Source organism: Anser anser (assembly GCF_964211835.1).
Source record: "Anser anser genome assembly, chromosome: 12".
In the NCBI taxonomy this organism is placed as follows: Eukaryota; Metazoa; Chordata; class Aves; order Anseriformes; family Anatidae; genus Anser; species Anser anser.
In genome coordinates, this window is record NC_139733.1 from 16,932,485 (window position 1) to 16,948,647 (window position 16,163).

Here is a 16,163-nt window from a genome sequence, read left to right on the forward strand (position 1 = left end):
CTCCCGGCATGTTTGCTTTTTCCCTTCTCTTGCTCTTTCTTTTTAATCAGTGCTGTGTCAGCAGCTGCCTCGTCACTTCCCTCTGCCGCTCCTCCAAGTGGAAAGAAATCCTTCGCTCGCTGCAGAAGGAAACAGCCTAAGATTAGCCTGGGTCCTCCCGCATGGAGCGCCTGCTGCGAAGAAAACCCATCTATTTTCCTTGCCAAGCCCTCTCCCAGTGTGAGGGCAAACATGCTGCCTCCACTCAGGCAGGTCCTCACTCCTGCTAAAGACAGCACTGAGGAGGATGTGTCCCCAGGGTCACATCCAGGCGTGCCTGGATGTACCTGGACCCTGCACCTGGCTGCAGGCTTATGGGGCCCCAGAGATCCCAGGACGAGGTGGGAATAATAATAATAATAATAATAATAATAATAATAATAATAATAATAATAATAATAAATGGCACAAAACCAAAGAGAGTGCCTGCTGGATGTGATGTGCTTTGGGAGAAAATTCAATATCCCGGTTGTCTCTTGCAGTTCTTCTCCTCTCTGTCCAGCAGGGAAATTGCACAGAGAAACAAACCAACAAATAATCATTTAACCACGCAGCGCTGCCCTGCCACCTTTGATTTGGGTTGCAATATCTCAGCGAGGCTGGCGGCGAGAGGAGGAGGGAGTGGTGGGGACAGGGATGGGGACAGGGGATGGGGACTCACCTCCGACCACTCCCCGGTAATCCAGACGTACTCGCAGGGCGGCAGCTGGCAGCTCTCAATCTCGGGGGGCCGTTTGCTGGCGTCGCAGTAGGCGCTGTTCTGCTCCTGCTTGCTCTCGTCCATGCAGACCACCTTGCGGTACCGAGACGCCTCGCCGCACGTCTTCACGCACTGCTTGCAGGAAACAACAGCTCACCCAACGCACCAGGGACTGCAGCGAATCCACTCGCACCCCGGCCCAAGCACATCCTTCCTCCGCCGGCCTGAGCGAGCCTGTGGCTCTGGGCTTGGTGCGGGCATCTCATTGTATTAATTGAGGCAAATCTAAGGGCAGGGCCAGCCTGTGCCCGGCGTGTGACAAATCATCCCTGCTCTCTAGAGGTGCCAAGGCAAAGTGTAGGGATGGGGAGGAGCAGAGTACGGGATGGGGCAGGTGAAGGATCCAGCTGTGACAGCAAAAAGAGATGCAGAGGTGCCACACCAGGACAAGGGGGGGGAAAAAAGGGGCCAAGTCTCATCATTTTGTCCCCTACTAAATAGAGTCGCTGGGAGAAAGACAAAGCAGCTGCCCCATGCATGACATAGGCCATCACGCCCCTCATTGTGCCTTGCCAGCACCCTTCTGCTTCCTTTCTTTTCCGAGTGCTGCCCTGACTGACGCTGAGAGCGACCCAGGCTGGCCGAGCACAAACGCTCCCCGGGGTCTTCTGGGGACATGAAGGGCTCGACTCCTTCTCTGCGCATCTCGGAAAAACAGCCTGGCTGTGAGGCTGCGCCTGCCACCCGCAAAGCCCTCGCAATGCTCCCGGGAGCAATTTGTCTTGCAAAAAAAAAAAAAACAACCAACAAATAAAACAAAATAAATCACTGGAAGAGTGACTGTCCCAGTAAAACCATATTTTCTTAAAGTTCTCATCTGTAATAGGCTTCTTACGCTTTCAACTAACTGGATTAACAAAGAGAAAAATGCATGAAAGCAATTATTTTATGGAACGTGCAGGAAACTTCTTGCCCTAAGGAAAGGATAAGACGTCCAACCAGACCATTCCTATCAGCACAGGAACACCGTTTGAAGTCACCTAGGCTTAGGGGACCGTGTCAGCTTAATCTAGTTAGAGCCTTGCCATCTGAATGCTGCTTTCAGCCTCCCTGAAGCAGCTCCTGCTCTCCTGGCTCACCTGCAATTAGCAAATCTTGGAGGGTTCACCTAATTGCAAAACGTAGGCACCGTCAGGCCCCGCTTTCTGTAATTAGCAGTCAGGATCAAGATGGCAAATTATTTGAGGGCTTTAAAACCCCCAAATCAATACACAGCATAATATTTGTCATAAATACCCAGTAAGCACGCAAGCCAGGGGGCGGGAAGGGGAGCCAGCCCTACAAAGCAGAGCTTATTCCAAAGGAATAACTCGGCAGCTCTTAGGCAACAGGCAGCATTGCAAAATCTGCAGTTTGCCAGAAGGCCCCGAGGGCTTCGTGCGCTTTCGACCTTATTTACTCTCTTGCTCTAAGTCGTCGCACTGGAAGTTGCTTCTAGGTCTGTGCCGAAACACGGTGGTGCTACGGGAGCTGGAGGAATTTGCTGGAGAGTGATATAGCCAGAGAGCAAAGAAACTCTGCTGTATTTGCCCATTTCTGACATATTATGTAAGGAAAATATGGAAGTGAGTTATTGCAAATAACCCACGTGGCTTCCCTGAGCAGGCACTCACCGCAGCGGGGCATGGCTGCGGGATGCTCAAAGCTCCCCTGGTCTCACATTTCCCCTTCCTCATGTAAACTTAAGCCTAAATTTGATTAACTTTAGGTGGGTGAACAATCTCTTTGCCATCAAAGGGTCTTCTGACACTGGCCACGACCAGCTCTCACATCCCAAATGAGCCCATCCTCATTTAAAACCACTGATTGCTGATGGGAGATTGGCACTCTCAAACATATGCCACCCTCCTTTGTTTTTTCTCCACAAATAATGGTCATACGGATAACTAAAGCTGTGCCAGCTCTGCACATCTTGCTACCATCAGTTAATTGAACTTTGATTATTTGTATTTGGGGGGATAAATGGCAATTAAAATAATTCCGCTGAGATATTAAATACAGTACAAAGACAGAGAGACCATAATAAAACAATTCAAAGAAACATTGCGGAGGTTCCAATCAGCCACAGCAAGGTTATAAAACATAACCCCAGAGAAAATGGACAGCTCAGCTAGCATGGAAAGGTTTTCGTCCTTTGGAACGGGGACAGATTTTGTATGAAATCTTATGCTCATGACCGATCGAAACCTCACATAAGAGAACAGCAGCAGGGGTCAACAGGGATGGACAGCAAGAACTTGAAAACAGGCTAGGCATGTGACAATATTTGTCTCTTTTGCCCCATTTCCCAAATTTTGAATTGTTTTCCTGGCAGTTCAAGTTAAGGACTGTTTCAAGCAGCTCTGCAGCTATTTTAGACAAGTAATAATAACAAAAATTTTAAAAACCCCGAAGGTATTGCTTTGTGCAAGCATTCATTGTGTTTCTTGGTTTTTCTTTTTTCCTAAATCTAACTCTGAAACACAGTCGGGAAGAAACCCCACTTCAGACATCCCCTGGGTGACTCTGGAATCCAAATCATGCAAGGATGGCTTAATTTTCCCCTGAAAAGAAAATGTCAAAGATTCAAGAACTACATTGCAGCTTCCAGAGCTGGGCACTGTCCCTCCCCACAAGCCCATGTAAAAAAAACTCTCTATCCACCACTTTCCCCTCTTTCTCTGTGACCCTGCCCTCACTTTTACTCTGACATTACCCAGGCCCTTTCTACTGATGTTCTCCTCCCTGGTGTGGGCGCAGCTAATTAACGGCGATACTATAACAGATCAGTAAATGGTTCCCAATAAGTTCCCTTTCACTTTTCATTGGCAAAATGAACTTTTTCTAAACAACAACAAAACGGAACCAAAAAAAAAAAAAAGAAAACCTCTTGACAGATTCCCTTTAAAGATAAGAAATCAAGAACAAGACAGCGCTGGGATGTTATTTTGCATCCTGCCTTTCGTGTCAATTAGGGCTCATTGCTCAGCGAATGCTGATGCAATCTGTGTCTCCTCGCTACAGGTAACTTGCAGCCAGGACTTAGGGCTGGGGAGGAGGTGACGTTGCTTTTTTCACCGGGTACATCGGAACAAAATAAGAAGTGCTCAGAGGAACTGTTTGGGATCAGCCGAAGGGGGGAGCTCGCATCGGGTGACACTTGCATGTTTCTATTAACCACCATTTATGGATGAGGAAACTTTCAAGTCACCCTGCTAAAAAAGCTCCCCTGGAATAAAAAGCTGGGTAAAACGTTAAGGATTTCCTTGGTGCAGTGGGGAGCCCTGGGGCTCCCCTGGATCCCCCCTAGGGCTTGGGGTGGGGGCAGGCAGGGGAATCTCACCACTGGGTTGAGAAGCCACAGAACTAAGGGAAAGGGGACCAAGGGACGGGGTGGGAAAAGTGGCATTTTGACTCGGGCACAGCAGAGGGGAGGAAGCTGAACTTGTCTGCGATGTCCCGGTGGGGCCGAGGCACAGCAGCAGGTTTGTTGGATCAGCAGCAGCGAGCTGAGCACGAGCCAGCAGGGGAGGAAAGGCTTCAGGAAAGCACACGCTGTGTTCACCGTGATTTATTTATTTATTTTTTTTCTGGCTGCAGTGCTTGTTGCACAGCCTCTGCAAGCATGAAATGCTTTTCCTTTCATCAGTAGATTGCCTTTTCTTATTCTCCCCCTCTTTTTCCTTCTTCTTTTTTTAAATAGGGGCTCTGGAAGCGTCTGAACAGAGAGACTTTGCGCTGGCAGCACCTCCCCATCCTTTGTTACTGGAGCAGGAGGCCCTGTTTTGCATTTCCACCGCCTGGGCAGGGGAAGGCATCTCAACTTCGTCCTGCTTCAGGACGCCCCCCCGTGCAACGCAGGAGCAATATAAAAGCAGTCTGAATGCCAATGAAAGCCAAGCCCCTGTTTGATTAATGTTTGTCCTGCTCCCCAGCGCTGCTCACCGCAGGCATCGGGGTGATGAGGACCAGGCTCTGATCACTCGCCTCCACCACCAGCAGGATCTTTGCTGCTCTGGGGGTGCAGGATCCAGCCCCTGCTGCCGAGCCCCTGGGGCCAGCCCTGGCTTTGCAGGGAGGGTGATAAACCTGGAGGGAGAGGCTTCTCACCTATGGGACAAGGGCATCCCCTGCATGGGAGTGGATGTGTCCTGCACCACCAGAGGCAGCTCCCCCAGTGCTGGTCCCATTCCCAAGGCTGGCAGTCCCCTGCACCGCGAGGAGGGGCCTGGGAGAGCGGCCCTTTGTCTTCCAGCCACTCACCTCCTCCTGCCCCAAACGCTTCTGACCCTGCCCTGCCTCTCCTCAATAGCGATTTGGGTAGCCACGGACCGCTAGCCACCTTCTGAGGACCACCAGCAGACCACCAGCCCATTCCCCAGGACCACCAGCAGGCAGCTGGGCGCACACAACCTCTGGCCATCCATCACCTGCACTGTGGGGTGCTCTCTGAGCCACCCCGGCTCTATCCCTGCTCCTGGATGGCTTTGCTGGGACCGATTCTGACCACCATCACCCCTAGGAGACCTCATTTCCACGCTGCCCTCGCTGAGCAAGAAGCTTTGGGAGCATCTGGGGCAGCTCAGTGACGGCGGCAGCTGTCAGACGGAGCTGGGGGAGGAAAGGGACAACCACCGACGTCCACCTGTTCTTTCAAGAAGTGTTCCAGCCGAGGAGGGTCACAGCCCAGCCTCACGGACCAGACCCCAAATCCGCTAAACATTTGCACAGGTCCCAGCCAAACACAGGGCAGCACAACGCAAGAAACTAACTCTGCTGGCGTATTTCTCCACTCCCCCTCCGGCACAGTGCGGAAAGGGGCACAGCCAGCGTGCATCAACATCCCTGCCTTTTTTTTTTTTTTGGCAAGCCTTGCTTGCAACCCCAAACCCCCAAATAAAAGGAGGGCACAGGACCCAGACCCCCACCCTCATCCCTCCTACAGCATCGTCTCACGCTCGAGAGCCCGAGGGAGGCGGCGCGGGGGGCCCCACTTACCGCCTGCCATTCACCCGCTGCCCAGCGGTGCGTGGGGCACTCGGGGAGGTGACAGTCCCGCTGCGACGGAGGCCGGCTCGCCGGGTCGCACGCTGCCGCCTCGGCCGCCGCCGGGGAGCCGCCGTGGCAGTGCACGGAACGCCGCTGGACGCCGCGGCCGCAGGACACCGAGCACTGGAGGAAGGGACAAGAGGTGAGCGGTGGTGGCCGTCGCAGCCGTCCGCGGGGCTCGCTCCCTGCTTTGCCTTCGGCGAGGCGCAAATGCCGGAGCTGAAACTTCCAGGCATTGCACCGCTTGCTTTGCGGGGGAAAATTTTTTTGCAAGGGCAGAGCAGGGGCTGGAATTCCTGCTTCGCTGAAGCCAGCGGGAATTTTGGCCGCTGGCTTCAGAGGGGTCAGGTTTTCCCAGACGGGATTTGTGTTTGCGGAAACCTCTGAGATAGCAGCAGTGTTATATGACAGCGAACAAGTGGCAGCAAGGCTCTGTGTGTTACTTCTCATGCGTTCCGAACAAAAAGGAAGAGTTCAAAGTACATCGACTGCCACGAGCATCATCGGAGTGGGCTTTAAGGAAAAGCAAACTTGAATGATACAGAAGAAAGAGTGCGGCAACAGAGAGGTAAAGTTATACAGCTGGAATTCCTTTCAGCATGCATCTAAACATGCACAGAAGTCAGGACGTGCTGTAGGATTGTGAAAAGAAATGTCTTTTTTAAATTAGCTACTCTTTTCCCCCCCTCCCATTTCCTTCATTATACTGTGGGCACATTTCTGCCCACTTCTAGGCACAGCGAGAACAGCCTGAATTTCTCTTTCTCAGACATCTTCAAATTATTTTCTGCACTGCAATGCTTTTAACAGCTTGTTGTTTTTTTTTTTTTCTTTCACACAACCTTTCTTATTGTTGTGACTGCATAATGTAACATGTTTAACAATACTTCTCTCTGCTATGGATTCTTTCTTGCTAGGTCTTGAAGTATATTACAGAGATGTGGAACAGAAGGAATTTGTGTTTATAAAAGGAAGTGTGTAAAAATCAAAGGCGTTCATTTAAAACACAGCTATTACAATTAACTTTTGCTGAATTAACAATTAGTATAAGCATCCTCATTAATATATTATGTGGGAACTTATCAAACGAGATTATGGCCCACTATTTCAACACCCCTTGAAGCGAGTTTTCTCAAGGCAGGGAATTTAGCGGCGCATAACAGGGAAGCAATCCTCTCCTGTCTAGTTCTGGGGAGCATTCCTCCATAGTGCTGCCCCATAAATACCCCATAAAGCCAAAAGGACCTAAGAAAGCTGACTGAAAACTTCTGCCTGGCTTCAGAGATTTGTAAGGTTTTCTTTTGTTTGTTTGTTTCTTTTGTGTGTGTGACTTAGGAAAGTAGCAGCTAGATTTCTGTCACTGCTGATGCAAATGCTTCCCATATGCTGCGCTGCCTCCCTGTGATTAACAGCGCTGTTTGTCCTACGCATTCCAGAGGGGATGCTTAAACTGAATAATGGCAACGAACTTGCCGAATAATACGCACCAGGATGCACACCATGCTCTAAAACGCATTTTGCATTTATCACCCACCTAAAAAGCACGTGTCCGGGAACCCCGTGATAAAGGAGGTTGCGCTGGGGCGCTCCAGAGGGGCTGTGCCGCGTGCGATGCCCGGACAGCACAGGTTTGCGGAGCGGGATGTCAGTCCCTGGCATTGCGAGGCTCCAGGCAAAGCCCTCAACTTGTTCTGCTCCATGCTCAGGGTGAAACTTTCCCCCCGCCATGAAGCTGAGGGGGGTAAATATTGCCACCTGGCCCCATTAGCAGGCGGCCATGCCGTGGGAGCACTGCACCGGCTCAGGGAGCGAGATCCCCGGGACCGCCGTGTCCTGAAACGTCCCTTGGGAGAGATGCGAAAACACCCTCCTGCAAAAAGCTTTTCCTTGGCTACTTGGCAGCGGGCACAGGGAGGTTCCCCCTAGCCGAGGGCTCAAAGGCTCTCCCAGGGCACGCGGTGGCCCAGGAACCACGGTGCCCTCCAGCCGCACGGGGCACCAGCGCTGCTGTGCCCCGGCTGCATTTACAGCAGGCTTCGAAATCCCAGAGAGGCATTGCAGAGGCATGAAAAGGCAGCATCCTGAACCAGTTTCATCCCAGCTGCTTTAATCCAGAATACCGGTCAGTGACCTGTCCTGCACAAACACAGCCGGCTGGCTCTGCTGAACGCTGCAAGCAGAGCGGGCCTGAAGCTACCCAGGTTGGGGCTGCCAGCTTGTGCTGTACCCGTATATTCCTTCCCCTATGGGATGGCAGGAGCCAGGCAGCCTGTTTGTCCTTCCTGTGGAGTCCATACGTTTCCCCAGGAATGCTCCTTTTTCTACTGAGCAAGTCTACCAGCAAGCTGCAGAGCGCCAGCGCGGCCGTGGAGAAGCTCTACCTTATGAAAACACAAGGTGGGATTTCAGCCCGTAGCTGAAATATGTAAATGCCAGACAGCAGAATAAATATTGGTATTTTTACTAAGTGAAAGGTAAATGGCCATAATTGATAGCATTTAGGAGATACAAACACATTAAATCTGACATTTCAGTGCAAACACAAGCAAATTTAAACCTTGGAGAAAAAGACTTTTTTCTTCCCTTCTGATTATTAAGAGATATTAAAAATGCTTTGCTGTAGGAAAGCAGATTCATAACAATCCAGAAAAGAATTACCCAGCCGCTGAATACAAAACATCCAGAGAGAAAAGCACCTGGGAGCAGAGCGCTTGGCTCAGCCGGCTGCTGACAGGGATTCATCTTTAATCTTTCTGAAGCATTTCCCAAAAGTAAAAGGAAAAAACTAAAGGCACATGCAGCACGTGTTCTGTGCATCGACAGGGAGGATGCACTTGTATGGGAAAGCCTTGCCTTAGTTCTCACGCAGACTTTTGCTGGCTTACCCGTGAGCCAGCAAAGGTGCCCAGCTCACAGCAGCTTGGCTTTGGGATTATCTTTACGTGGCAACCAGGCCTTCAGAAAGCTTGTTTAATAATACCTAAAAGCAAACTGACCGGGCTCCTATGAACAGCTCCAGTGTCACCGCTGATGGGGAAGGTGATGCCACATTTCCGTGCCCGCTTAGGTCCCGACCTACTGGCTAGCAGGGTGCTGAGCCCCTGCCTGTTTCATAGCCTTACCCAGAAGTCTGGCACCTAAATCCACCTCGGCGTTAAATCTTTTGCAAAACCCCACAAGCCGTGCGCACCTCTTGCAGGGACAAGTGCGCTCCTCTTAGAACCGGCAGAGGATGCCCAAACTGCTGCCCTGTTCCCAAAAAACGCTTTGGAGGAGAAACGGAGGGCAGGATAACAACAAGCCCAGGACCGAGCTGGTGGAACCACCGCAGCTGTGCCGCTCCCCCCGGAGCCCCTCTGATTTTCGCACGCAGACAAGAGCTGAGTTGCATTCAGCATGCTGTGCTTCCTTCCAAACTACTTCTATTTCCTCTGAGGGAATAAGACATAATTAAACTACCCCGGGCAAGCTGTCTCTGCTGCATTTGGGGTTTGGCTTTCCTGCTCATAAGCGCTTTGAGGCCGGGGTTGATGTTGCAGTGGGTGCTTCCATGCCGAGCACCTGCAGCACCCTTGGTGCGGTGCTCGGTGCTCAGAGTGTGCTGGGAGCGCGCTGCCTGCTCCTCGCTGCTCATCAGCATACAAATATTCCTTAATTGCCTAGTCACAAGAGATTACCTCAGGCCATAAATCACCTCGTCCTCCAATTAAGTTGTGTTTCTTTCTCCACTTGCATAAAATTAACTCCAATCATGCGGAGGAATGTTGAGAATTTTGAAACACTTACTTTTATCAATTAAAATTAGCGCGTTTTAAAGCAATCGACAGACCATTACATTATTATGTTTACAATTATTAGCTGTAAAAAAAAAAATTACTTTCAGCAGCAGTCACTTTAAATAAGGTGCAAATAGGATATGACAAGCGCATATAATAGCCTTTTATTTTCAATCTAGCTTCCTATATAAAGTTGAGGGTTTAGTCCTGCAGATAATAAAGCAGGGGGTTAACTGTCAATATGGGAGCAGCGCTCCCATAGAGAGGGTGCCCCTGGGTGCTCTCAGTCAGACCTGGTGTAAAGGACCCAGATCTCAGTAGCTGAAACTCCACGGTGAATGTACACTTATCCCTTAACAAATGCAGTGGCAAACACTGCTATCACATGAATTCAAAGGTAAGCATAAAAAATAAAATACAAGTCTGAAAACAACCATAAAACGTCAATGGGTTTATTGCCTTTCTTAACAGCTGACATTAAACAACAATATGCTGTCCTAGTCCTAATGTTCACCTGGGTGCCTGTCGACATGTTAAGGATTTATCTTTTAGGGAACTTGCATACAGTGAGAATTGGTGTTTTGTACCTGAATGTAGAAGACAGATCGCAAGAGAACACGATGTTTTACAAGGTAACAGTTCATTTAGTCTGGGATTTTCAATAATTCTGCTGATTAGCACACTAATGAGGTAGACAGAGAGTTGAAGTTCAGAGCTAAAAATGTGATGCAGCAGATTCAAGGTGAAGACAAAGACATTATTTTCAGGAAAACAAGGATTCAAGATATGCTTTCAGCAAACAAGATGCTTAATAACTCCAAGCGCTTTCGCATTTCCAGCAGCCTCTGCTCTATGCATCAGTGCCTGACTTTTTAATGAAGCAAAATTAAGTGATGAGCTTATTAGGAAACAAAAGGTAGCGAAAAGCATTTTTAATGAACAGCTCTGACTGTTCTTTAGGCTTTCCCAGGAAGCAGATAATAAAATTAATTTCAGATTTCTCAAAACTAAGGAAGATTTTGCTTGGGATGTGACACATTTAAATAATGACAATATTAAAAACATGAATAAATAGTAGATTCTCTTTAATATTACATACTGTTGGCTTCTCTAGCGGGAGCTTAAAATATACAAGGAATTTGCTTTCAGTTAGACACTAAAAGCAAGCTGCCACGTTTTCAGCTGGTACAAATCAGTGCTGCTCCACTGCTGCCCATGAAGCTACACTGTTTTACGCCACCTGAGGAGCTGGCCCAAGACTTTTACCCTTGTAAAATTCAAGAGGACAGAAGTGATGGGAAAACCAGCTTCTAACCAACTTGACGGAGGAGGAATATCAAAGGGTGTAAAAGGGTATACAACGTGTCTCACCTGTCCCCAATCTCCCGATTTCCACTTCGGACATCTGCCCCCTCTGCATTTCTTTTGCACATTGGGCTTAGCAAGGTGCTTGCAATAATCTTCTTCTATATGCCTCCCTTCCTTTGTCAAACAGTACACAGTGCGGTGCTTTTGGCCCCTTCCACAGGAGACAGAACACTGTAAATATAAAGTAACAACAAATCAGCTCTCACGCAGGGCCAGCTACGCGGTTCCACATGGGCCATGACTACACAGGGCATTTTTGTTTCACCTGGACCAAAAAGCACATCCCCAGGCTCCCGGCAGCCCACACAAAGTTCAGAGGGGATACGGAGGGGCAGTAAGTAACCCGCTGGAAATGTTTCTGTTTGTACTTCATATCTCACGATGTTCGTGGTCAAAGCCCCACGAATGCCAATATCAAATTGAAGAAAGAAGCTGGCACTCAGCAGGGATAACGGGCTTTAGGGCTAGATTCCTGGCATTGCTCCTGTGGTTTCAAAGGAGCAGAGTCATCTTACGGGGATCAAGGCAGGAGCCCTCAGTATCTGCTCACAACTTGAAAGGGACCATTTCCATTTACCTTGGTACAAAAGGAGGTCAAATGTTGGTAAAACAGGAGAGTAAAGTGTGATATACACCTTCAGAGAGGGAAATAACTGCACAGAGGACAAGGCAGAGGAGCAAAATGCAGTCTTTCCGTGTTTGTTTTACTCTGTACCAGTGTGGACTGATTTACTTTTTTTTTTTTTTCCTGAACAAAGACTGAAACCAGGACATGCTCATCCTGAAGATTTATGCATTTTGAAAACAACTCAGAAGAAGGCAGAGCCTGAAGAATCAAAGCAGAAAGGAAACCAGCAGGTATGTTAGCTGCAAGCTTTGTAGTGAAGCAACGAATTTCAACCTCCCTCTGCAGGTTCACTGAACTTTTTCAAATGTGACCATTTCTGGCATGCAAACCCCAAGCAACTTCACTTTGATTTCAGATTAGTCTCCTCCAAAAGATTTAGGAATCAAAGGGGTCTGGAATCACGACAAGAATTTAATATGACAGTTTCTTGTAGAACAAGCCTCTTACTCAGCATGATGCACCCAGAGACTCAGTTTCAATTTCTTCATTACACGTTATGCAACTCATTACGTACTGTATCACAGGCATCTTGGCTCAGTCCTTGAGCATAAACACACTGCTCCAACCATCCCTCCATATAAAATGCTCTGCTTCCTTTACAGAAAGGAGCAAACATGCAGAGATAAAGCTTCCTCCTTCTTTTTGAAGCTACTCCATCAGTATATTTGCTAAGAAATAAATTACAGCCCAAACTCTTCCCTGCCTATGAATACATTTGAAACCTAACAAACTACAGATTATATATGTAGCAGTTCTGGAAAATCCATTAGACCAGAAATTGGCACTTGCATTGACAGCCGTGATTATTTTAAATTACAGCACTACTTCCAAATCATTCAGCCCCCATTGTGTTAAGAGGTATACAAAGAAACAGTGAGAGAGCAGTAACTTGCTCCAAAATGGAAAAGTTCAGGCAAACGTGGAGAGAAAGGGATGTAACTCATAAGATCAGATGTTGCTGCTTAAAAGCTTATATAAAAGCTTTATATACAAAACTGATGCCCTGAAAAAGGCTGTTTTCCTGTTGTAAGACCGCTACCAGACCGACACATCCCCTGAGGTCAATGAGATTTAAGGGCCCTTTAGGAGGTCAGGGCGGATCTGGCTGTGTAAGATGGGTGCCCCAGGTGACACCGATGGCACAGCCTGTCCCCGAGCCTTCATCCCCACATGCCCCGTGCTGGTGTAGGTGGTGGTGGGGCTGAGCTCTCCTCAGCCCAGCTGCTATTTCACAATTGGCCAAGAAACCCAAAGACCAACATTCAACCATGCACTGGAAAACAGAGGAAACGCTGTCCCTTTGTTCCAAAATAAGACACTCACAAATCACTGAGTTTCATAAACTTAACTTTTTTTTTTTTTTTTTTAGTATCAATAGGAAAAAAGATCGAGTTAATGTTATTCTACTTTTATAAGCCTTCAAATCTCATCAGAAGTTCATTTTTTCATTCTTTCAACATCTCTCCTCAGGCAACGAACATCAGCAATGAGAAGAAAACATCAAGTCCTAACAAACCAAGTTATGAACTTCTAATACATCCATCCCTTTACTGTCTTTGGGCTGAATGCCAAGGGTGGTACTTCAGCAAAAATTCAAGTGCTCCTCAGTGCTCTCTGTGCAGGTCAACACCACTTTAAGGTGATGGTGAAAACTACAGCCTAAATTCACACACTTTATCAGGGCTTTGTCTTGCCCCACATCCCGAGCCAGTAAAGCAAAGTGCATGCTTTCTCTAATTTAAAAAACACATTGGGCCTGGTATTTATTGTAAAGGAAGAGTAACAGCATCATTTTATAACACGAGTATGTTTGTGGGGACCTGAAGTTGTCTGATAAACATTTGCTCTTGCAAATAATATGGTACCAGTAATTTCCAAAATTGCTATCCCCCTTCTACAAATTGCTTACCTTTGGTGTGGAGCCAGATTCTGACATTTATCTTGGCATCCGATGCCACAACATGGCAGGGCTACAGGCACATTTTGGTGCACTTTGAGGTTGAGACATAATCAGACTAATTTTGTTAATACTTGAGTGTAATTCTCAAGATGCTGCAATTAATCATTTCTACGTCTGCCTTTAATATACATTAAAGTTAGGCAGCTGTACATTTTTAGATCTAAGACATCCATTTGGTTTCACGCACATGTGAGTTATGATCTCATTTGCTCTGACAGAAAATAGAGGCTGAACGACCTGATGCAACCAAGAATTAGAGACCGAAAATTCCTCTGCGAAGGGCCTACCTCATAATTGCCTTCTAATTCTTCTCAGCTATTTCCAACTTTTATTTGGCACGTAGGTTTTAGGCACATGTGAGCCATATGCACAAAATAATTCGATAGTGCTTAATCTCACTGCCACGTGACTGAGGGGAGCAACACACCTAGCTACTGCGGTCACCTCATCAGTTATTTCTGACCCTGGAGAAACTTTGCATTTCGTTAGCAGGGCTCTTTTCATCGCTGGAAACGCTGCCGCCCGCTTACAATGTCTATCAATAACAATGCCACAGTGAGGTAAGCTTTGACCTTGCCTTCTTTAAACATTTTAAAAGCACAGACAAAAACACTCCTCTCACCGACTCCTTTCGTTCTTTCTTTCTTTCCTTCTCCCCCTCCCTGTAGAAAATACTTCAATGTGCTGGGGGTGGACGGGTGGCTGGCTGTGGAACAGCAGCCTCATCCAGGGCTCTTTGAAGTCAACAGCAAGGCTCCTACTGCTTTCAGTTGTCTCTGGATCCAGCCCCGAAGGTGCAGCCAAGGTATTGTATTGACTTTGTTCACTGACCAGCTCCCTAGAGTCGGGGATCATGTGCACTCGGACATGCCCATGGCCAACCTGCCTCTGCCAAAGTGCTTGGAAACATCACTCTGAAATGCTGTCTCCAGCCTGAGGCAGAGGCACGGCAACAAATATCAGCACCCCTGATATTTGGACCTGGGAGAGCAGCCATCCTCTCCCCAGTGCGTAGGATGGTGTGAAAACAACACATGGTGGTGGTTCTTAACGCGGCACATAAAATAACAGAGAAGGACTATTTCAAAAAATAAGCCACAGCAATTGCGCTAAGGACGCTAGTAAACCTTCCTCTTGCAATCATCTTTATTATCTCCTTAAAATGACCGCAGTCACACCTGGTGCTTTACATGGAAAATAAGAATAAAAGGACTTTCCTTACAGCATTAGGATCAAAGCTTTTGAGCGCAGATTTAGGGGAATTATGCTTACTGGCATGTTCACAAAACTGATCACGCAAGTACTGTGGATTGGCATGCTGCTGATTTCTTCAAATAAATACACCACTTAGTTTAAATAAATGCAACAAAAAAAAGTCTAAATAAATACAAGAAAAATATTTCCGTACCAACTGTTTCCAGAAAGGTCAGAACATGATGCTAAATCTCTCCTGCAATGCATTGCTCTGTTCCAGCACAAGCTTGTATTTTTGTTTCCACAGAAATTTGTTTTCTGTTTCAGAGTTCAGGAATGACGAAGATTTTTCTACTTTACCAAATACGTGCAAATTGCTTTATACTAATCCTCACTGCATTTCCTACTGAGCCTTCCTGGAAGATGAGGGTACACCTTGTTGAGTAAGACCTTTCTAGAATAAGGCGGCTGATTCACTGGGCTAGGAGCAGGGGAAGAAAACCAAAGGAGCAAACAAAAAACCAGAATACATATCCAAAACACTCTTAAAAACTAGTACACAGTTTCTGGCTGGCTGGGCCCAGGTTCTGATCCCGTGCCAAAGCCGTGCTGCTGAGAGCATCGCCAGCCCCCCAGCACCAAGAAGCGGAGAAGCTCTGCTCTCATTGACTTTGTGCACCAAATGTCCACCTAACCACGGGGCAGAAATTTAAGTGGCAAGGATCTGGGTAAATTCTCCACCAAAAATGGGAACTTTCAGAAAATGCTGTCAGACTGCTTTTCCAGGCCCTGCGCATCAATGAACGATTTGGGAGGTATTCGAGATAATGAATGCAAGCTGTGGTGATCACCAAATGAATTCCCCACCATAGGTATGCTCAGATAGCTCGGGAAGGGCAGTGGAGGGGGCTGGGAAGAATTAGGCTAAAACGTCTTTATCAGATTCTGCCAGGAGCAACTTTTCAGAGGAAATTAAAATAAATCCTTGTAGGTTTAGATTTCCACACATTAAGGATTATATGGAAAGTGAGCGCTCATAAGTAAGCCCTCATTCATCCTTTCCAACAGTCTGAGCTGAAACATGTGCTAGATGAAATAAAACAGAAAAACCACGGAGTCCTACAGCACTGTTTCATGCTCTTACATCCCCTTTGCATTAGGAGCTGTGCTCCTGGATGTCAGCAAACTTCTCCCACTGCCAGCAGAGTCCGACCGTGCACCCTCACAGTGACATTGCAGCATCCTGTTAGCATACATCAGCCTCCTGCTACAACTTGTGCTGCTACCAGATGCTGGAAACTTTGACACAGCCCCATGACATCTGTACCTCTAAAGTCTCTCGAGCACAAAGGACATCAGAAGACACGCCACCAAGACAAGCCTGGATTGTCCCTAGCCAGCTGGCCCCTT

General features: G+C 47.7%; 1 protein-coding gene across 6 annotated transcripts in view; it reads right to left on the minus strand.

Moving 5' to 3' along the window:
- ADAMTS9 (ADAM metallopeptidase with thrombospondin type 1 motif 9) overlaps positions 1–16,163 on the minus strand; it is a 77,326-nt gene that overhangs the window by 11,613 nt on the left and 49,550 nt on the right. For 4 of the 6 annotated variants that reach the window (XR_014571459.1, XM_083795467.1, XM_083795468.1 and 1 more), the window contains 3 exons: positions 10,975–11,142; positions 5,777–5,950; positions 701–871 (listed from right to left, as the gene is read on the minus strand). Coding sequence is in view for 5 of the 6 variants with exons in the window: in XM_083795467.1 (XP_083651593.1) it covers positions 701–871; positions 5,777–5,950; positions 10,975–11,142 (513 nt within the window). In the remaining variant the exon portion in view is untranslated. The remainder of the gene's footprint in view (positions 1–700; positions 872–5,776; positions 5,951–10,974; positions 11,143–16,163) is intronic. The other 2 variants (XM_083795469.1, XM_083795470.1) reach the window with 2 other exon arrangements.